The sequence below is a fragment of the Caloenas nicobarica genome, chromosome 2, assembly GCF_036013445.1.
Source record: "Caloenas nicobarica isolate bCalNic1 chromosome 2, bCalNic1.hap1, whole genome shotgun sequence".
NCBI classification, from domain to species: domain Eukaryota; kingdom Metazoa; phylum Chordata; class Aves; order Columbiformes; family Columbidae; genus Caloenas; species Caloenas nicobarica.
In genome coordinates, this window is record NC_088246.1 from 66,604,644 (window position 1) to 66,627,106 (window position 22,463).

Genomic DNA, 22,463 nt, shown 5'->3' on the forward strand with positions numbered 1-22,463 from the left:
GAGTGTGACTGTGTGTGTTAAACTGTAACGTTGGCTTTCACTCCATCTTGAGTCTGCCTTGACAGAACAGCATTTTCACCTCAGTCTTTCCTTGATTAAGTCTGTCAGACTAAGACAATATAATTAACAATGTTTTAGGTTATGACTCTGCATGTCAAACGGTCCTTGCTGCTGCTCCATGTCTCCTAGCTTTTTTGTAAGTTGTCTTTCACATATGCTTTTTTGTGTCATGTTGCCACTACTGCCTTGAGCAACACTATTCCAATGATCCCACTTTTTGGCAAGAAAGGAAGATGCCAAAATAGTTAAAGAGCTGACTATCCTAGTTAGCTCTAGAACAGTTTAGAAAAGAATTGTGTGAAGAGAGGATTCTTTGTGTGTGTTGAATAAGACACAGAAGATGTTTGTAATGACAAATGTAAGACTTCTGTAATCAGAAAGTGATACCTATTTGTGGTTTCCAACTAATTCTCCTTCAAAGAAAGTTCAGGAGAGGCATGCCTTGTCCTGCCCATCCACATGTATGTTTCTACATTCTTCAAACAACTCAGACAATAAATATTGAGTAATCTTCCTAAAGCTTTGTCAGTCTTGCTGTTGGATTATACATTGTGTATTGATAATGCATTAACACTTTTGCAGCCTGCTGTCCTTCTTAGAATGTGGTTATTTCTTGTGTAACAAAAAGAGAATGGTTTTCTTATACGCTTGGTCTAAATACCTGATAGTAAGAAAGTGGGTGGTCAATCTTCCTCACTTGGATCTATGTGCCAAAATCTGCATGTGGCCTAAGGTCAGAAGATGTATACCAAATAAGGTCAGAAGACGTATAGCAAATATGCTTCAGAGCTAGGGAGAAAAATGAGTTGCAGAGATAGTTAACTCATGATGTGTAAGTGCTTGTCCAATGATTGATCTTGTCTCAGTGTGTGATTTGGTTCTGTGTTTGCTCTTTTTGATCTCTGAGCTAACACTTAGATTACCCTGCAGTCCCTATGCTGGCACAGACTGATGCTTGTGATGTGACATGCCTCTCTGTGGGCATTGTATTTGAGCTGTTTCATCTGTTCCATAGAGGAAATAGCCACCAAATGAGCCATGTAGGGTATTGCTGCTTCCTGACATCCACAGACTTCTGAATTTTTGTCTCAAGCTGTGTAACTTTATCAAAAATATTCAAACTACAAGTGGGTTACTTGTACAATGATGATGATAGTTTGAGCTGAAATATGTTGGTATGGAGAAACAGTTGATAGAGCCCTTGGTCCACGTACTCACCTGTGTATCCAAGATATAGCAACAGAGAAATATAAACCTAATACATATGGAGAACACTTGATGGCAGTATTGGTTAAATGATTCTCACAAAGAGCTGTGACTTTGATATTTTGCTGTTATCCCTATGTTACATGAAGGAAGGACTTGTAATAAAATGGCAGGAATCTTTTTAATAAGAAAAAGGTTGTTTTCTTAGGTCCTCCATATACATCCTATATTTCTTGGTGAAGTCTGAACTCTGAGCTGCTCCTTCCGTGTCCTGGAAGGATTTTTTCTTATTTTGCAAACCGATGATATCTTGTCAGTCCTTTTCTCTCATCCCAGCTGACTCCTATCAGATGTTAAGTGGGATTAGCTGAAATTTGTAAACACCATTTATATCCTTAGTTTGACACATTTACAAAGTGATAGCTTGTAGTATGCTTATGAAGATGAGTTTGGGATTTTATAATCTAGGGCTTCCTATAGTATTTATCTTCTACATAATTATTTTGACAAATTGTGGGTTTTTTTCCTACTCTGCATAAGAGATGTTTGATATATTTATTACTGAAGACATCTTAAATGCAGGTTGTAAAAGTCAGTGCCACTGTGCATTTTGAATTCAAAGGCCACTGAACAACAATAATACAATATGAAATCGCTCTTAAGATTTATAGTGTAATTTAGGAAGTAAGACTAAGTTGAGGGCATTCATATGTGTGGTTTATTACAGCAAGTGTATTACAATATGCATTTCAATAAATAATTGACAGAATATGTGTGTATATATAATTACCACTGTCTGATGGTCCCCAGTGCTATTGAAAGATTGGGTCAGTAGTTCTTTCCAGGTTTTGAGGTAGAACTGGAGGTGACCTGATTCTTTAAAAATTCAATTTTAGTTTTATTTTTAAAAGCACTTCTTCAAATTCATGTTTGATCCTGCTGTTGTATCACTTCTAATAGGAATTGCTATTTAACTCAATCTTTCTAAGATTTGAGACTTCCCCAGTATGAGTTATTTTTGAACAAGTTACTTGTGTTGGGTTTTTTTTTTACCTTTACAAGTCTTACTTGCAAGTTTGCTTTTCTAAGAGATGCTGTATAAAATCAGGTAACACAGCTTGATAAGACTGTGTGTGCAAAGACACCCAGTCTGAGATACTGGAAAACAAACAACTGGGGGGGAATAATCTCTGCTAGGTGAGGCTACTGAATAGTCCCTCATAATATAGCAGCCAAAAGATAATGATAGTGTCTTCAGTTTGTTCAAGAAACTGCTTAGAGTCATACTTAGCACACTGTCTAACTTATGAGAATAAACAGAAGCTCAGTTTTGATTTGAAACAGCAAGTCTTTGTCTTCAATCATTTTGACTTCTACAAAAGGCTTTAATTTAAAAAAACATGCTTACAAAATGAGAAATTCATCAACATTTATCCTTCTGCTGGAATGATTTGTTCAAACTGACACTTCTGTAATAAAAAAAAAAAATCAGTTCAGAAAAAAATTGTTATCAGCACTAAGGCAACAAACAGTTTGACATGTAAGTAACTTATTTAAAAGACCAGTGCTGTTTTCTGCATTGCGGTTCAAGTAGCTTAGCTTGGAAAGACCTGACAAGATAGACATTTATCTTTGTGAGTGCATCTCTGGTGACCTGTATCCTCAGTGTATTTTTAGTGAATTATCAGTGGGGGAAAAAGTATTAAAATTAATAAGTCTTAACCAAAGCATTATTGAAAGGCTCCAGAACACTACCTCATCTGTAATTCCTGGCAGCCAGGGTTTCTGGTTTTGAGCTTTCTTAGTTCAGCTTCCCTTTTCTTATAGTTTTAGCTAGACAGCACTACAACTGAATGCCTCATTGTGGTTTTGCTGTTTAATCAGTGCACTCCTGTCCAATGTAGTGTAGACAGTCCCTGTGTACATAATTAGTTGATGAGAATTTGGTTGGGGAGAACAACAACTCATATGGCAGCTTATGTAGTTTGTCAAAATATCTGTGTGTACGGCAATAAATCTTTGTAGCTAATTCTCTCAATTCATTATGCCTAGGTACTGCAAGGGTCTCACTACAGGGGATGATTCTACGAGTTTGCAGCAATTCTTAAGCATAGTCGGGTGAGTTAAGGTTGAACCTCTGTCCTTAACTCGGAATTTTCTTGCTTTTATGGGTTTTAAGTTATTCCAATTACACATTGATATTAAATACATACAGGCTCAGCTTTTCAAAGTGATGACTGGTTTTTTTTGTTTTTAATTTATGCCCTCTGTTTTTGAAGACCCAACTTAACATATTCTTGGAAGCTGGACTTCTAAAAGGAGTTGAACATGTCTTCTGTGCAAATCTCAAACCTCCTTGAAAGAAAATTAAGTTGGTCCTTAGAGTCTGTAGTCATTCTGAACTCTGGTTCTGGCTATAAGATGGCCACCATTTAAAATGAAGTAAAACTTTAAAAAATTGTTCCCAGATAAGTATTGACTGCCTTGTAGTATTCGTAAGAATAATGAGAAGTTGATGCTAACTTGAACACAAATTCAGTAAAACAAAAAGTTGAGATTAGCATGTAAAAGGCCAGTTTCTTTTGAAGTGATTATGTGGCTTTGATCTGCTCATGAAGTTGAACTTCATTATTGGAGGCTGGTTCAGAAGCATGTGCATGTATGTTTGTACACCCAAGTCACCATTTTCCTAAATAATCACACTTTATCTTGCTTTAAGATCAGATAGCACAGCTTCTCTTTGTTTTGTTTTTTGTTTTTAAAGAGTGCAGTCAGAAAAGTTATGTGTCTGGGCCCAAATATTTCTAGGAATCCCAGGACACATTCACTATATGTAAATGTATTAAAGTATTTGTTAGAGGTACAACTTAAAACCTACAAATGCAAGAGCTCTGGCTGAAACTGTCCCTTAACTTGCCCATTGTGCTTAAGTATTGCAGCACATTGCCGACTCTTGTGAGACTTCTCTGCAGTCCCTAGGCATAATGAGCTAAGGAGAGCATTTAGCTTTAAATGAACCACCTGTAGAGAGATAAATGTAAGTTGCAAAAATCATGTATATCTATAACCTGCTGTATCTCTTTCAGCCTAATTTCTTTGGCTGTAACAAATTTAGTTATTTCAGTTTTGTTGCTATGTTGAAAGAAAATAAGATGGGATTTAAAAATGAATCCCGCTGCATTAGTTACAAATACTTGATCCACTCTGCTTACCCTTTCTCCCATATAATATCTCTTACCTTAAAATTGTTTGTTAGTTAAACTGCTGTTGCACAGATTAAAATAGCTGAATTACATAGAACGTAAACAAGGAACAAACATATTGAACATTAACTTTTTAATGTTTTCTTTCAAAAGGATTTTTGGACCCTGAAAAGAAGCTTTTTTCCCATCGGATATTGTCAAGGGATGAATGTATCGATCCATTTTCTAAAACTGGGAATCTTAGGTATGTATATGGGTCTTATGCATTAAACAAAACAGGGTAATAGAGACTGAATATGCTAAATATAATAAAAATTACTCCCTCTGTACTTAATGTTTAAGGTCCTTCCTTATCTGCCTATTAAATATCAACGCTGTCTCCATAAAACTGTGATGTTAGGCATTGCAGCATTTCATCTACTTACTGTGTTCTGTGACACTAGAATAATAAGAACGAAGTAATGGCATTATATTTTCATTTACACTTTTTATTCTTGTAATAACTTAGCCTTATTTCCACTTTATGGTTTGTGATCTTACGTAATGACTTTGTGTTGTGTTGGGTTTTTATTTGTTTTGATTTTAGGGGTTGTTTTTGTTTGGGGTTTTGGGGGGGTGTTTTGTGTGTGGTTTTGTTTTGTGTGGGTTTTTTTAATTAAACCAAAATTCTCCATTTGAGGTTAATTGATATTTGAATATCTAGTATTCTGGCTTTGAAATGTGCTATAAATCTAGCAGCTTCCATTTTGTAGTGTTTCTTGAAATTAAATCATCTAGAGCCTTGAATTCATGTTGTAGTCTAAATTCAGGTTCTGATCTTTTTCAGAATATAAAGCCAAGATTTTTTTCTGAAAGGCAGATATCTTGAGTATTTCATAAAGCTAGATTAAAAATGATTGCCCCCTCCCGATCTGACTATAGCAAACGAGAAGCTTTTTTCTTTTCTTGCTCTGTTTTCATATGCATTTGTATATTTTAAGTACTCTACCTCCTTCTCCTAGGTGGTATAAGTATTAGTACTTTTTGCTTCCTTTGTCTTGGATTGAATGAGTCTATCCTTTAAACTGGTTTTGTGTATTTTTCTGAGTTACATATAGAGAGTGTATTGTCTATGTAATAGTTGGCTTTGGGCTATTCAACGTGAACTATGAAAACTAGACTGAAATGTAGTGTTTTGTTCTTGCAAAGGCTTGTTGGTTGCTGCTTCTAACCTTTGGGATAAAGATTTTTAAAGTATCTGTTTCATTTTTTAATTAACTTTAATTAGTTCAAATGCTGTATTTTGAATCTTTAATTTTAATATTGCTGCTTATTTTTTGGTAATCATATGTAAGCATGTCTTGCAGATACACTCGTAATAAACCAGAACATCAACAGAAACTACTTTAATTGCTAATATTAATTTCAAAAACTGAATTCATTTTAACAACTGTTTTGTCTCTTAGAGATCTCTTCCCGTGTGGGGATTCCATGGTTTGCATCATTGATGACAGAGAGGATGTTTGGAAGTTTGCACCCAATTTAATAACTGTGAAGAAATATGTATACTTTCAGGGGATAGGAGATATTAATGCACCTCCTGGATCAAGAGAAATTCAAATGAAGAAGAAAGGTAATTATATCATTTACGAAACTGCTTTTACAACTTTTTACACTTTTCAAATGTGATTGATGTAAATCATTGTGGTGGTCTTACTGGTATCACTGTTGTGCTCACATGAGCAATCCTAGACTATTGTAGGTGGCAGAGAGTGCTCCTGCAGCACAAATGCAAGTACCTTAATAAAATTGGACTGTTCTTGTTGATAGCTTTCCTTTTGGTGGGTGACCACAGCAGAAGTGGAGTACCAGTTAATAGCATTTTGTCTGTTGAGGCTGAAGAGCTTATGTGGCAATACACCAAATTGTTCAAGAACATGTAGAGGATAGTTTATCTATTCCCCCTACATGTAAAACAGAGCAGTTTGTTCTTCTCTGTAGGTGGTCAGGGAACCAACTTCCTCTTCTTCCTCTTTTTCAGTCTCCTTCCCAGCCTCACTTTGGAGCAATAGTTAATAAACTCTGGTCTCAACATGCAGCTGCAAATAAATATTTTGATCTCTGCTTACTTTCCTGTCTCAATCATGCTAATTAAGTTACTGTGGGATTTTTAGCATCTACTGAATGTGGTGTTCTGGCATTTGACATGAGAACCTTATGTTCAGTAGGCTCAGCAGTGTAACACAAATAATGGATTTATAAAATATACATAACTATGTTAGTGTTAATTTGGGAGCAAAATACATTTGAAAGACAGTGTTTAAGAAACAATTGCAGGTTTTTTTCCAGTTTAGCCAAGGTGGGTTTTTAAAAATTTAATATATGTGACATCATTCTTTTTCCCTTGTTGAACTAGAGATGTCTAATATGGATATAACAATAATGTATTCAAACAGAATCAGGCCATTATGATGTGGGACCTCTATGCTTGACTGGTACCGTTACTTGCAGGGCAGGAACATGCACGCAAAAGAGAGACAAAATAGGGTGACTTCATCCAGTGTTCAGGATGAATGTCTGTGCAGATGTCTGGAAGTCTAGAGTTTAGTTGTCTCTCTCTTCTGCAGACTTCTGAAGATACATCTTAAAACTATTTTTCTGTCTTTCAGTCTGTTACCCTTTTCTGGCATTTCAGCAGAGTCTCAAATGAACCTCAAACAGCATTTTTGTATTGCCAAAACATGTATATATTTTCAACTATAAAAATACAGTTATTTTAGTTACTAAACCCAGGAAATATATGAAAGCCATGGAAGTTTATAAAGGAGGTTCTTGTAATTGAAGTTCTGAATTGGGACCTTCTGGAGTGAATTCTGCCCAATTTCTTTTTCTTCTGCAGTAGTTTCATTGCCCTGAGATGTAATTGTAGAACTCATGCTCCAAAATAAATCCCTTAATGTTTGCGTAGTTAACAAATAATTACTTATGACCCATGTGATTTGAAGGAAAAAAAAAGCTTACACAGCTTCTTTACAAAAGTAAAGTTTCTTAGGTTTGCCAGTTCTTTCCAGTAGTTGTTGACACCTAAAGTATCTTAAGAGCTTTCAAAAGCCTAGTTGTCACTTCTGAATATAGGGAATCTTAACTGCATATGTAAACTGTATGTTTAAGGAAAAATAAAATTGAATTTTGGTTAAGCTTTAAAAAAAGAAAACTGAGAAAATGTGTGTTTTGTTTCTTTTCTGTGTCTTAGTAAACCACTCTACAAAACCAGAGGCACTGGATTCAGCAGTGACATCAGCAAAAGATGCTGAAGAAATAAAGAATGTTACATGTGTAGAAGAACAAAGCAATGGTCTCAAAGCTGGAAAGGACACTTGCACTGCAAATGGAAGTACTTCTGTAAGCAGTGAAACATCTGACTGGGATATGAACTCTCGTGATAAAGTTAATGCCCAGGACTCCTTAAATGATAGCACTGATCAGAAAATGGACAGTGACGTCAGTAATGATTTGACAAATACAAAAGAATCTCAGATTTTTTCAGAACAAGTTGATAGAACAGTAATAGAGAAGCAGGAAACCCAAGGCAAGACAACAAATGACTTGGACTTTGAGCTGTCTAGTGACAGTGAAAGTGACGGTGGATTGGATACCAGAAAGTCATCCCCTTCTGTATCAGATAGTGAGAACGAGGAAAAGAGAAGCTGGAAGAAATCCAAACAGCCTCTGGAGGATGAAAGCTTGCATAAAGGGAGTTGCACTGATGGGATTGAGAAAAAAGATGGTCTGGTGAACCATTCTGGGGAGACACAATCTCTACCTACTGAAAATGTTAGTGAGAAAACTGATCTTGAAGCACAAGAAGAAAGTGAACAGGAAAGCCTTTGTGATTCAGGGAATGGATGTGCAGACAAGAAGGAAGCTGAAACAGAGTCTCAGATTAGTGAACAGTCTGGAATTACAATGGGTGAGTCCTTAGACCAGAGTATGGAGGAAGAAGAGGAGGAAGATGATACAGATGATGATGACCATTTAATATATCTCGAAGAGATCCTTGTGCGAGTTCACACTGATTATTATACAAAGTATGATAAATACCTGAAAAAAGAGATTGAGGAAATTCCAGACATCAGAAAAATAGTGCCAGAACTGAAAAGTAAAGTGTTGGCAGATGTAACCATAATATTTAGTGGACTCTATCCAACAAACTTCCCTATTGAGAAAACACGGGAACACTATCATGCCACAGCACTTGGAGCTAAAATTGTGAAGAATCTGGTACTGAGTGCTGATGATCCTGACAAGGCAACGCATCTCATTGCAGCAAGGACAGGTAAGTAAATGAGACTCGAGTTTCCCATCAGCCTCATTCCTGTTACACTCATGCCTTGAGGTGTTTTTTTCTGTAACTTACAGGCTTTAATCTAACTGAGATTAGAATTGAAATTAAAGGGAAGATTGTTCCTAAAATGAACTAAAGCCTTTTTTAAAGGCTTTTTAGCTGCTTTTTGATCAAGTGTGGTTTTAATTGTTAAAAGGAGGAGCCACTAAATAACCTCTGTAATGCGTCATGTCTCACTACTTGGTTAAGATTTGGTGATACTGAGTCTTTGACTATTAAAGATGTTGAATAGAAACTTTAACATTTGTGTCAGAAAAGCTTATAGTGCTCTTGCTATAAAGCCATAGCAAAGCTTGCTTTCTTGGTTTCTCACATTTCAGCTCTCGTGATTCAGTTTCACTTTGTATGGAATTCAAAAGAATTATCTTAAGAGACTGGAATCTCATGACACCTCACCACTGCTCTGTGCATAGCCTGTATATGTTTGTCATAGGTGATGTAAGAGACCTTAGGCCAAAATTTTGATTCTTATGTATTTCACAAAGCTACCTATTTTTAACTGGTAGGAAGGTATCATTGGTTAGCTGCCGTACAGAAGCTAATAGGCCACCACTGGCGTCTAGTACAAATTTTTTGTGTGCATCCTGACCCTTGGTTCCCTCACCGTTGGCCTTTGAAGCTGCATGCAATCTAAATATCTGATAATCAAAACCATGAAATCCAAAACTAAAACTTTACTTTTTAGATGATCTAAAACTTCTAGGTATTGTGTATTTCTTTGACATCTAAAGATGTCCTAACATCTCCCACCTATTGAATTATTTTCTTGACTGTTGCTTGTGTAAGCTTTCAGTACATCAGAAGCATCTTTGTTTCATCAGTGTGTGTTATAAAGAATGGAGTATATTTTCGCTGACCATAATATGAATAGGTGTACTTTTCTTGAAGTGTGTGTCATTAAAGAAATGGAACAAGATATTTCTTATACAGTTGACCCAGTATAATTTCTTCCTGTTGAAGAGGCGGTGATTAAAAAAAAAAAAAAAACAACAGTGTTTTGTGACTATAAGGAGAATGTTGCAGTTCATTTATTTCTACCTTGTTAAATACAAGTAGTGTTAAAAATCTATGGATTAAACACAGCCGATTTATCAGTATATTGTAATATGCTGATCAGCTATTTTTTTTGTATATTGGCCTAAATAACATGGCTGTATATTTACTATGCTAGTGTAAACTTACCCCATTTTCTAGTTATCTCATTGTACAGTTCAAGTGACAAAAAGCACAGGTAGCTTTTAATAAAAAATTGCTAAGGCCAACTGTAGCAAGAAGGGGCTGCAGTGTTGACCAAGTCAAGGAGCATCAGAATAAAAATAGTACCAATGGACCTGCAGTGCAGTAGCAGGTTTGTATTAATTGTGCTGATGTAGATAAAGCATTTAAGTAGCAAAAAAACCCTAAAAAGGAGGAGACTGTAATTAGTTTAATCAAAATCAGCTGAGATTCTGATTTGTGAAGGTGTGATAAATGAAAGAATGAATGGGAAGTGTTAATTGGTGATTGCATCAGTTTTGTACTCTGTAGCTTTCCTATAGTTGCTGAACAGCTCTTTTAAAATGGCAGGCATAGCAACACTCTTATCAACAAAGAATTACACAAGTTTGTCATACTTCATTGGAGACATAGTAGCTGTCAATATAATTTCATGGGTTTTTTCCAATTTCAAATCTGAAGATGCTTCATTTCAAAGGTCCTTGTCTAGCTTGCACTAGATGGTTTCTGAATGTGGTTGTACATTGGATGCAACTATTGTATGATGTGGTAAAATTGATAGGGTAAATGTAAACTAGAACCTCCCAAACATACACATTTCTCTAGAGGAAAAAATGTTGAATAACATTGTTAAGCTACACAGCATGTGATGATAAGCAACTGAGGCTGCCTTTTTTTGCTTATTTTTCGAATGTACAGTTTGAGAGGGGTTGTGTGTTTATATAGATACATATACACATCCTTGTGTTCTACTTTTATAAGTGAATTCTTTACTGCCTTGGCATTCTTAGTGAATACTAATGTGGATCTTTATACAAAAAGAACTATTTTAACTTTAGATTTTGATTCTATTAATGTGATTTTACAGTATTCAAGTTTATTAACACATTTTAAATTATTTTTCAGTGCTCTTTTGAAAAAATAAATAAAATTCAGGGTGGCTCATATTGTCAGACTTTTTGTCAAGACCTAGACTCTCTTTCATAGTCATGTAATGTTGATGTTGCCCTTAATACTTAAAATATATTCAAATATTGACCACTTATTAAAACAAGAAATCACAAGAAGAATACTATTCCTGAATTGCCAGGGTGAAAAATCTTTATTGTCAGTATGTAGGTGCTGACTCCTGCTTTTAGTAAGAAAAGAATTGCACAAGTTCTAAAAGAGGTAACTTGGCAGTCTTTTCTGCCTAATGAGCAAGACTGCTGTCATCTTTCATCATCACTTAGTAATTATTTCTGTAACAACAGCAGTGAGAGGGATTTAGAGTGGAAAAACTATATTTTCCAATAACCTTTTTTTAAGATTCTCATGTATTCCTTGTAGTTTGGGGTTTGTGGGGTTTTGTTGGTGTTTTTTTTTTTTTTTTCAACTCAAAACTCTATCTTCTCATGTCTGGTTAGGTGGGAGTGTTAATGCTGCATCATCCTCCTTTCATGAGGGAAACTCTGAAGTTTAATCAGAGATTTTAAGGATATAAATTCTGTCCTGTTGCAGCTGGATTTGTGATAATTCAGCTATCAGTGTGATTTTTCAGAGTGATTCTCATGTGGTGAGAAAGCAATCTCTACAAGTCTCTATTGTGCTCCATAAGCCATACAGACATTGCATGTTTGACTCCCATGACAAACATCTGAAGCACTGATTGGTGTCTAATTGCTGGTGAAAGGGGGAAACAAAAGCATGTCCTGTCTTGAGTTTTTTCAGAAGTCAGTGGCTTGAGACCAGACATGTTTTTCTGCTGCTTTTTATTTAACTTGTTTGTGAAAAGGTGATTTTAAAATGTATGCATCAGTACAGTGTTTCTGTATGATCCCACTAACAATAGCAGACTAAAGACTCGGAGAAGCAAGTTCACTTATGTTTGCTTTGCATTAGCTGAGCTGCAATAAATGGGATATACTTATTCTGCAGCAGCAATGGGGGTAAATACTGCTAGCTTTTGCGTTTTGAAGACAGAGAAAAAATTTATCAGAGGAAATAAAAAAAGGGAAGAAGTCTGTGTTGAAAGAGAATACCCCCTAAGTCTTGGAAGGATGGGTTTTCCCTCTGCAAAGTGACCACATCATAGCTTGGTGTATGGAATCACAGCTAGTGAATAGCATTTTAGATTGTATTTACAGCATCCTTGCAAGCCTATTGCAGTAAATAATTTAAATATATTTTATTCTTTGTACATCCTTCTCTCTTTCTCTGCAGATCATCAGCTTGTTTTTTCTGCCAACACAGATACTCTGAATTCTGAAAATAATTTTCTCCAAGAACAAGGATTTAGGATAATTTTTTTATTACATAGGGAGGAAAATACTGTCTACTGAAATTACTGTGAACTGCAAGGATCTTTGTATCATCTAATCAGCTTTCATGAATCTGAGTGACTGAGGAAAGGCTACCCTGTAGTCCTTTCCACTTACCTATGGGCTGCGTAAATCTTCAGTTTTCGAAACATCTGCTGTTTGCTTTCAGCAACAGTGAACTGAGCTGGATAATGAGTTGTTATAGCTGTGTGCACACTTGGCTAAACAGTTAGCCCACTGTTTCATAAACCATGTTACGTTCCTTCCTGAACAAACAAAAGATACTGTAGTTGATTTTTGTATTGAGTGGAGCAGTTAAAGCTGTTCAGGTCACTTAAATTATTCTAATTGGTAGGAGTGGAAGTATGTCAGTTTAGGCCCTGAATTTTTCTTTTTCAAAATACACTTAATTGTCTTTTCCTATACTTTGCAAGCTATATGGGAATAACTTCCTTACTTTTGGTGACCTAGCCATGTCAAGTTCTGCTTAATATCATTAAATATCAGGTTGCTTAAAGTACCATTTGTACTATGAACTATGGTTCATTTTATTAATTCTAATTTACCTACTTAAATCCTGAATCTGGCTCTGAGGTAGCGAGAGAGAAAACTGCCAGCTGATAACTGTGTTAGCCTGTCCTGTAACTTGGTGTGAGGTCTTTACCAGACATAGCAATGGTGTGTCCACAGTTTGTTTGTTTGGTTTTTGAGTGTTTTTTTCTTTTTTGTTTGTTTCTTCTGAAGAATATTTTCAAAGATCAGGTCTTCAAAAAAATCCAGTTAAGCACTACTCTAAACTGGGGCACTGACCAGGTAAGCCTGTTGCTTTTGCTGGCAAAGCACAGTGCAGTGTTTGGCTCTAGAGGCAGCCTCTGAACAGCTTATCTATCACCATTTTGTGATCACTTAATTCTTGTAGGACAAAACACCAATGTGTATATGACTTGCCTTAGGTTAACGTTGTTGGAGATGATTTTCAGGATTTGATCATAAATCAAGATTCCTATATAAAAATGGGCAGAAGAGAAGTAAACTGTTAGTGAAGATTTTCCAAGCAACGTCTGGTGACCTGGTTACAAACTGTCATAAGGATATGTTGGTGTGTTGGAACGGGGAGAGCATTTTGGGAGCGACTCTGGTGGCCGCTCATCATTGAGCACTATGGTTTGTCCTGGCGCAGCCTCAAGCCCACACACTGGCTTCCTCATGACTGAGGTTGGATTTGGAGTGCACAGTTGGCTGAGTGCTCACAGGCATTCAGTCCAAATGACCAGGTAGAGCTAATCTGAAGCAAAGTGCCCCAAAATGCATATGGGGTGGGCATCATTCCTCCAGCACTGTTTTGCCCTGCAGTTCTCCCTGTTGAGCTGCACTACTTAGTAATGTGAACTTAGCCAAATACGCAGTATAACATTTTTTCTTAGCTTTAGTAAACATACAGTTTAGGTCTCATTTATCTGTGTTGCTTAAGTGCCAAGTGTGCTTGATACTTTGAATTAGACAAACTGCTGTAGTGAAACTGTATGTCCTGGAGAACACCTGTGGAAGTTTATTGTTGCATTATTGATTTTGGTCACTTTTTTAGTGACGAATTGTTAAGATTAATGGGAGGCTTTTTTGTGTTTTCAACCTTTTGTTTGCAAGCTCAGAAGTAGAATTGATGAGTCCCTTCACCAGGTTTGAAAATAACCTTTTCCCAATGTTATGTATTTCAGGCTGTATCCATCAGAGGATAGATGTGATGAATTTTGACCCTAGCTGCTTCATGTGGAAAGGCTTGTGTGCCTTTTTAAATTTTGGAACAATTTTATACTAGAATTTGAAGTAGGTAAAGGTGATTAGAGAATAATGGAAAAAAAAAGTAAAGAAAAACAATTTTTCTCTAAATGATTTGTAGCCCAACTGGATGATTCAGATGTTCCTAACTGCATCAGAAGTACTGTTGCTGGATGGATTAAAATCCTTTCTGCTCTTTCTTCTTAATAAACATACTTCCAAAAGGGGAAGTTACACTGGGGAAAAGCAGAGGAGAAGGCAAGGTTAAGTATTGCAATACTATTTCTCCTACCTAGTTGAATTTGGTGTTCCACCAAATCTTGCTTCAAGCAAGACATCATAAGTATGAAATCTTGATTTATGAGAATGTCAGCTAGAAACAGAAGACCACCCGAGATGACACAGTTTTATTACCTCATGCCATTTTCAGTATGCTGGAGCGTGCAATACGCAGCTGCACTTTAGAAATGGGGACGAAGCAGAAAGCCTTGATGTTGCAGAGTTGAGACAGGGAAGGCTTTTGAGCCTCTGGATGTGGGTTTGGTTGCACACTGGTCTTCCCGTCACCAGCTTTAATTTTATGTTCGTGGCTTATGCCTTTCAGAGCTATTATTTCAGAACCATGAGAGCTTTGTACGAAAGAGTGCCATTGTGTCTTTCATGTTTAAGGCTTCTGTTGTGATCCTGTTGACTAGGAGAAATATTTACTTAGCTCCTTAGCATACATCTGGTATGAAGCGATCAGGTATGCATGAACGCAGAATGTGTATGCATGTGGAATGGGCAGCAAGATGAAGCACCTGACAAATCATCAGTGCAGAACATCAGTTTTTTATAGTTTTGTTCGTGTTCCCCCAGTGAAGTCCAAAAGGAGCAGCAATACGTTTAGTTGGGTGAATGGATGTACTACAGTATCAGATAAGATTTTTCTCAGGGTATTATTACAAGCACAGTCTGTCTACCCCACAGCACCAGCAGCTCTGGTTAACTTGTATATGCTTACTAGTGAAATAACATGCTACTGTATGTTGTATTCAATCAGCTCCAGAGTTCTGTGCAGAACATTATTGCTAATCAAGCCTGGTGTTTGGTTCAGTATCTAATACCAAGCAAAGTACCTAAACTTCCACTGCACTTCTTGGCTCTTGCTGCTTTTTTCCCTGAAACTCATATGCTTATTAACCTGATTTCAGCATCTTTATAACAGCTGTCTTCTTACCTCTTTGTTCATATTGTGTTGTCATTGCTTTTCTCCTTTATTCTCAAAAGAAAACATTTTCTAAGCCAAGTCTCTCACTTTTTAAATGCATTTTCCCTCAGATCTCTTAATTTGATTCTCCTTCAGAACATCTTTTCTCTGAAACATACCCTGTGTGTAAATTCAATACAGGTTTATACTTAGCTGTTCCTAACTGCAGGTATATCTACAATTGCTACTGAGGTTATATAAATAATAATACGTCCAGTGAAAGCTCCCTCTGGTACTGTAAATTGGCTCATTTCCAGCAACTGTTACATGGAAGTGCTCTGGGTTGCTGATTACTTTTGTAACTGATGATTAATTGAAAAACAGATTTCTTGTATTGGAATGAATGATCTGGGTGCGCTAACCTCCCATCTTAAATGAGTTTTTTTTTCTAGCTAGTTAAAGCCTCTTGAACAGCAAAGGTGCACTGGGATTAACATGGTTGGAGTTCTAAAATTGTTTTCATTGTGTCTCTGGACAGTGGTTTTATTTTTATTTCATGGCAAAATGTAAAATACGGCATTTCTAAATTGTGGTTTGGAAAGGCCTTTATCTTTACTTACTTTTGTGTTTATCTTGGATTCTTGAATTAATGCTTTTTTATTGCAAAGATGCTAGCATGGAGAAAAGTTTTACATTTACTGCACAGCTCTTAAATCCTGAACTGTGGAATTGCTTGCAGTTGCTGCTGAAAATAGAAGAAATGTATTTGTGCACAGAACTTTTTTTTTGTAATTTAAATCTAAGAAGGAATGTATTTATAGCTAGAAGAAAAGGTCACCCCACTCCTGTGTTCTATTGGGTTTGGGGAAAGAAAAGTAGGGAAACAGAAGCTTTCAGCAATTTGGTAAAGGACAGTGATCTCCTGCCCTTCCTAGTTTAATCTTCTGAATTTGCAGAAGTCTAGAAACTGAACTGTCTAACTAGTTAGGGCAATCCTCAAGTGCATTTCAGTTAGTCTGTCTACCCCAGTAGATTATAGTTCAGATTGTACACAGGCCTTTAGGTATTTGTTATCAACTGTTTGTTCTTATCTTCAAATCATGTGGAGAAGTATGAGTACTTCAAGACTTTCATCTTAATTGAAACAAGTAAAGTCATGTTGTTAAATGACAGTCATGCAGATAAAACTCCAGGGAACTATGTTGAAACCATCAAATTAATTTACTGTTCTTGCTTCCTTGTCAGAATTTTTATGAAATACTATTATTTTTTTTTCCTGGAGGCTTCATTCCTGAAAGCCCCTTGTGTGAAAATAGTCAAGGGCTCATTAGTTTGAAGTTTAAATAATTTTTTTTAAATTAAAAACTTTATTTAGATTTTATTATTATTATTATTATTATTTTTAGTAAATAAGGTAAACTAGACTGGAGTGTTGTGGTTTTTATATAAGCATCTGCAGAAAAAAACCCCAGGGTCTTTGTGTAGAATTGACAGGCTTCAGCAGGAGTGGGTAGTGTTTGAAGTGATGCGTTCTTCACCTTCAGTTCTGGGAGCTCTGCTCTCAACCTACAGGAGAGGGCTAAGTTGTTACTTGAACTCCTGCCTTTAGTTCTTTATGGTCTCCTTTCATTTCACATTTCTAAACAATATTAAATGTATTTAAATATCTTTGCACCAAAGCAGAATATGGACAAATGATTTGGTTTGATAAACGTTTTGATTAATGTGTAGATAAGATGAAATGCTATAAATTATAGGGATATAACAAAAGGGAAGAGTGATGGCTTTCAGCTCTGAGACAAGCCATCAGATTGATGGAAGTTCCTTTATCATGTTCCAGCTACACCAGTATTTGTGCAGTGTAATAAATACCACATGTAAGTGTCAAGCATAGATACATCAAGTCAGAATCCTTAGGGTTTTTCTCTATTGTATATATATTTAATGACTTATTGGCAGATTATATCATTTTGCATTGTCTCAAAGTGTCAGTTCCTTCATAGTTCTCTCTGATAAATGCTGAAACAAGTACCATGACTGGTAAAATTATTTTTTTTCTAATCAAATAGAAGAAATACATTCTTGAATCATTTGGACAGCCAGCTGTTTCTGGGAACAGACTAAACTTCAAGGTTAATTTCAACCTTTATTCTATTAGCTTATTTTTTTCTTACTGGTTGTGATGCATCTTGGCAAAGATTTATAGCAACGTTACTGAGTTCCTGTTGTTCCGACTTCTCCAGAGGGTGTAATTTGAGATCATGTGTTACTTGCACGCTGTGTTGTTGATGGCTTCATATGGACTTTGTGCTAGGCTGCCACATTTAACTTCACATTTGGTTTTCCCCTTTGGCATGGAACAATCGATTTGTCTGCTTTGCCCCTGCTTCTGGCAAGTGGAGGAGGGGTAGGTGTCCGTTAAAGTGGCAAACTGTGTGTACAGGGGACTGTGCATTAAAAAAATTAGTATGATAAGACTTTAATGGCATTGAAGAGCTGCCACTGCTTAGACTCAGAAAAATAGAAATGAAACACGAAAGTGCTTTTGTACTCTTCATTTAGTTAACATGGAGGTGTACAGGTTTTCCATATGGATTAATGTTAGTGGACTACTTCCATGGTGCCAGCACTTCAGGAAGTTACAAATACTTTCATCCAGCTCGAGACAGAGGTTATCAAATCTTTAGAGTCTCACTTTTATTAGTTGTGATTGTTTTGTTGGATTGAGGAGAGGTATTTCTCTTTCCTGTAGGACTGATCACAAAATATTTTTCTTAAACCAGTGTGTACTTAAAACTGTCTGCTGTGTTTCTGGGCACGCTGTAATGTTGAACTTTGTAACAGGCACAGAAAAAGTCCGGCAAGCTCAGGACTGCAAGGACCTCCATGTTGTGAACCCTGACTGGCTGTGGAGCTGCCTAGAGCGGTGGGACAAGGTTGAGGAGCAGCTCTTTCCCTTGAAGGATGACTACATCAAAACACACAGGTAAGTGGGAACTGTGGGGGGAGTAGGTACCATGAAAATATGTTGTTTGTGCTAATTTGTTAATGCAGCTACAAAATCAGTTTCTGACAAATTCAGGATGGTGGGCAATGCTTACAGGTTTTATGAAAGAATCATCTGTTCTTCTGTTTCTATGCTGCTTAAACTGAAGACCATTAAGGGATCAGGAGGCAGTTCAGCAGCTAGCAGAGCAAGGAGGAACCTATGGTGCCAGTAATTTCTTTAGCAGTTGTCGTTAGCAGTCTTCAGCTGGAGCAGCTGACCTTGCAGGTCATCCACAAACTAACACAGGGAATGCCACCCAGGCACAGGATCATTCATGCTACCAAATGAAGAAAACGTGCACATTCCCACAACATGAAAAATTGATAAAGTATGGCATTTTTTTCTGAGACTTAGTAGTGAAGAGGAAGGGAGAAACAGAAAAATACAGCAGAAAAATCTAAGAGGGGTTGGAAGACATGTAGAGAGAAGCAAAAACTGGCAGAAAGGAATTAGTGAGAGAACAGGTTTCTGGATGTTAAGAGAAAGTGTTGAAGGAGAAAGGGTTAAAAATAATCAGTGCACTAGGATGATAACAAATAGAAGGGAGAGCCAAAAACTTCAATACAGAGCAAGTCAGAGGGCTGTTGAGAACATTCCCATTTAGGAAAGTGCCTTGACTAAAATAAAATCGCTCGTGACAATCACAGAATGTCAGGGATTGGAAGGGACCTTGAAAGATCATCTAGTCCAATCCCCCTGCTGGAGCAGGAACACCTAGATGAGGTTGCACAGGAATGAGTCCAGACAAGATACTGTAGAGCCAGCTTCTGCTTCTTGACTTATCTGTTTGGATAGACTCACATTAATAGTGTCTTGCAAGCTTACGGAGGATCTTCCCTTCCACGTTTAGACAGGAAGGGGCATAAAATAGTGGGTTTTCTGTATTAAAGTGATACTGGTGTGATTGAGAAGGCTAGTGGCTTGCTTTCTGCTTGGAAGACACTAGCCCTTTGAGGGCAGAATATGCATGTGTGAAGTCCTCATATACTCCAAAGATACCAAAAGTAGAAACATCTGGAAGTGAAGTCTCTTATCAAATGGGAGACTAGGTAGCGACCCAGGTTCCATAGAACTTAAGAAAGAGATGTAGCCCACTTATGGCTTGCCTAGAATACTTTGTTTTTAAGAAGTGCTATCAGATTTTTTTAAGTCAAACTTTGGAATATTTGTATGGGTTGTTTAACTTGTCCCAGAGGCCCGACACTGCCAAGTTCTCAGTGGAAATCTGGACAGTGACTTATAAGCATCATTTTTTTGAGGTCTAGATGAATGTTGGATTTTCTATCTATCTTACTTTACTCTTCCATTTTATTGAAACGTGATAACTTTTCCCACTTATGTTTCAAATACAATATACCTTAATTGCATACTTTCCCCCACCCACTCCCAGACTTCAGCCAGTAAGACATCTATTTTAATGCAAATACTTTAATTTTATTAACCGAACATGGGCAGCCTCTTCAGAAAAGATTTTTCTCCTTAATGAAGCTATTGAAGCAGTGATTGTTGGTCCAAAGCACTTATGGACTAGGGGAAGGATGAACTCTGAGAAAATATTTGCATATAGAATGAGCTTAAGAAGAACAAAAAATAATAAGTAAAGTTGGAGTTTGTTGAGCTTAAGTTTTGATGCTACAAGGCTATTTCAGAAACTTCCTTGAAAGCATATGGTAAAAGCTCAATTTTTGTGGCAGTTCTAGTATTTGTTACAATATAGGTTAACTGTTGTGTTTTGTTTTTTATAGCATTGGTTTCATGGGGCATAACATGCTGTTTCATTTAAATTTTTTTAATTATTCAATTTGCTTCCTTTTTTTGTGGCACTTTATCATATTTGGATAGTATGCCATAATGATGATTCCTGCAGATTCTGCTAACACTTCTAAAACTGTTTTAAAATGCAGCATGGTGATCGTAGGCAGCTTAGTATTTTAACAAATGAATTTGGATGACTTGTGATTAATACCGTGTGTTTATTTTATCTCAGAGCCAAGCTGTAGAGCATATACTAAGATCTGATACAATAGCATGCTTTTCTCTTTGTTGTGTGTATGCAGATTATCATGCTGCTCTAGTTGTGCAGTTGTGACTACCTGGAAGCAATTTTAGTAACGTTGTATGTTAAGTAAATTTTTAAGGCACATTTAATAGTGTGGGGTTTGTTGTGGGTTTTTTTAATAATGTGAATATGACATTGTCTTTGCATTTTCCTGTTTTAAATTCAATGAGACTTTAATGAGGGTGGGGAATAAGAAATGTTTCTTGAGAAATCTTCCAAACAATTTTCTCTCTCCCCCCTGCCCCCACTTTAGAAAAAAAAAATGCTCGCTTTTTACATTCTGGTTAGATAGCTTGTTTAAATTTCTAAAGCATTTTTTTCTGAATGTCATCTAACAGAGAGAATAGCCCTGCCATGTTTCCTGACACACACAGCACATTTCAGACAGCTCTGTTTCACCCAACGCCAATCCATCCAAAGTCTCAACCTGCTCCTGAAGTTCGACTTTATGATCCCAACACTGGGAAGCTGATCAGGAAGGGTGCTCAGACCTCTGGCCAGTTGATGTACATCCAGTCTCCAGCTCCTCCCATCACCTTACCAGTCCATGGAGAACACTCATCCTTCAGGTACCTAAAGCATTGCTAAGAGTCACTTCAACTATATTTACAGATGCTGTAGTAAATTTAACTTTTGTTATCTTTCCATTTGATCAAATTTTCATCTTTGCCTTAGTTATTTTGTTTGCTTTCTAAAAAGCCAAGGAAATCAATGACAGTGAATAGTCAGCTGGAGTGAAATCAGGATGCTAGAATTCAAGATACTTGTTGGGCCTCACCTAAGTGCAGCTAGAAACCTGAAAACAAATAAATGCAGTGTGTAGCTTGGCACTCCTCTCTGAAGTGAGGCAGTCTATTTTTTTTTTTTTAACAAGTCTTAGAATGCTGGATTGTTTGTCTACCAAATGCTATCTGATATATTTTGATTTTATTTATAACACTTGCCTCTTCACCTAATTCCTTCAGGTGGGACATGTGCTTTGTGTTTGGTTTTTTTTTGAGAAATATAAGTAGTAGTAGAAAAGGGGCGTAACTGAGTATTATTAAATAAGGCCAGATGACTTATATCCCTAAATCAAGACACTAAAGCAGCAGCAGGAGGAGGAGGCAGCCTGCATCTAGACTTTGTCAAAATTTGTGGATTTGGTTAACCTACAAAGACACTACTTGTCTCTTAAGGATGCATAGCATATCTAACATTCATCCCGAAGTATCTACATAAAAGACGTAAGCGAATGATAAGTTTAGCAAGGCTTGTTGACTCCAGTGGAAAAGTAGTATCCAGTTAAAGGTGAAGCATTTAGCTTTGTAAAATGTGATAAAAATTCTTTTATACAATGTGATCAGAGTATAGCAGTTGTTATAAAGCAATTAGGTTTTCCAAACTACTACAAAAATACAAAGCACAATTATAAATGCACAGTTTTCTACCTTTCTTCACCCTCCCCTGCCACTTTTGCAGTATATCCCTTGTAAAGGTTTTTTATATCAGTGTAGCTTGTTATGTTTCTACTCTGTCTTCCTGTTACTAAATTATTTCAATCTGTGGTTTTTTTCAGTTATCTTTTTATAGGCTTTTTCTTATTTCAGTTTCCTTGTTTCTATCAGCACAAGTTTCTTAAGTCTCTCTTGTTCGTGAAGACGCTTTGTTTTCAGTTCCTTTTAACTATGTCTTTAAGGTCTGTATTTTACTTTACTGTGACATTTAAATGAACAGGAAAATCTTTAAATAATCAAGATACAGCATGTATCCAGAGAGGAGCTGAAAAGCTCTTGATTTTGTTTGTCAGTTATTGTGGAAAGGAGAAAGAGCTGGGAAGGTTATATGTTGTGTATAATTGTCATGACACTTCTAAGATATGATGGTTTTTGTTGATATTAATGCATCATTCAATGCTTTCAAAAGAATAGGTTTTAATGATTGTTCTACCTTTTTCAACAACTTAATGAAGAGTTATGTCCACACCTGAGACTATTTTTCTTTAATGCAGAGGTGCTTCTTCAATTGAACATCTTATGAAAA

The 22,463-nt window shown here is 36.5% G+C and overlaps 1 protein-coding gene across 2 annotated transcripts in view; it reads left to right on the forward strand.

Annotated features, from left to right (window-relative positions):
• Positions 1-22,463, forward strand: part of CTDP1 (CTD phosphatase subunit 1) — a 109,798-nt gene that overhangs the window by 21,410 nt on the left and 65,925 nt on the right. For both annotated transcript variants that reach the window (XM_065628069.1, XM_065628070.1), the window contains exons 6-10: positions 4,623-4,713; positions 5,915-6,081; positions 7,702-8,784; positions 18,178-18,319; positions 20,780-21,010. In XM_065628069.1, coding sequence (XP_065484141.1) covers positions 4,623-4,713; positions 5,915-6,081; positions 7,702-8,784; positions 18,178-18,319; positions 20,780-21,010 — 1,714 coding nt within the window. The remainder of the gene's footprint in view (positions 1-4,622; positions 4,714-5,914; positions 6,082-7,701; positions 8,785-18,177; positions 18,320-20,779; positions 21,011-22,463) is intronic.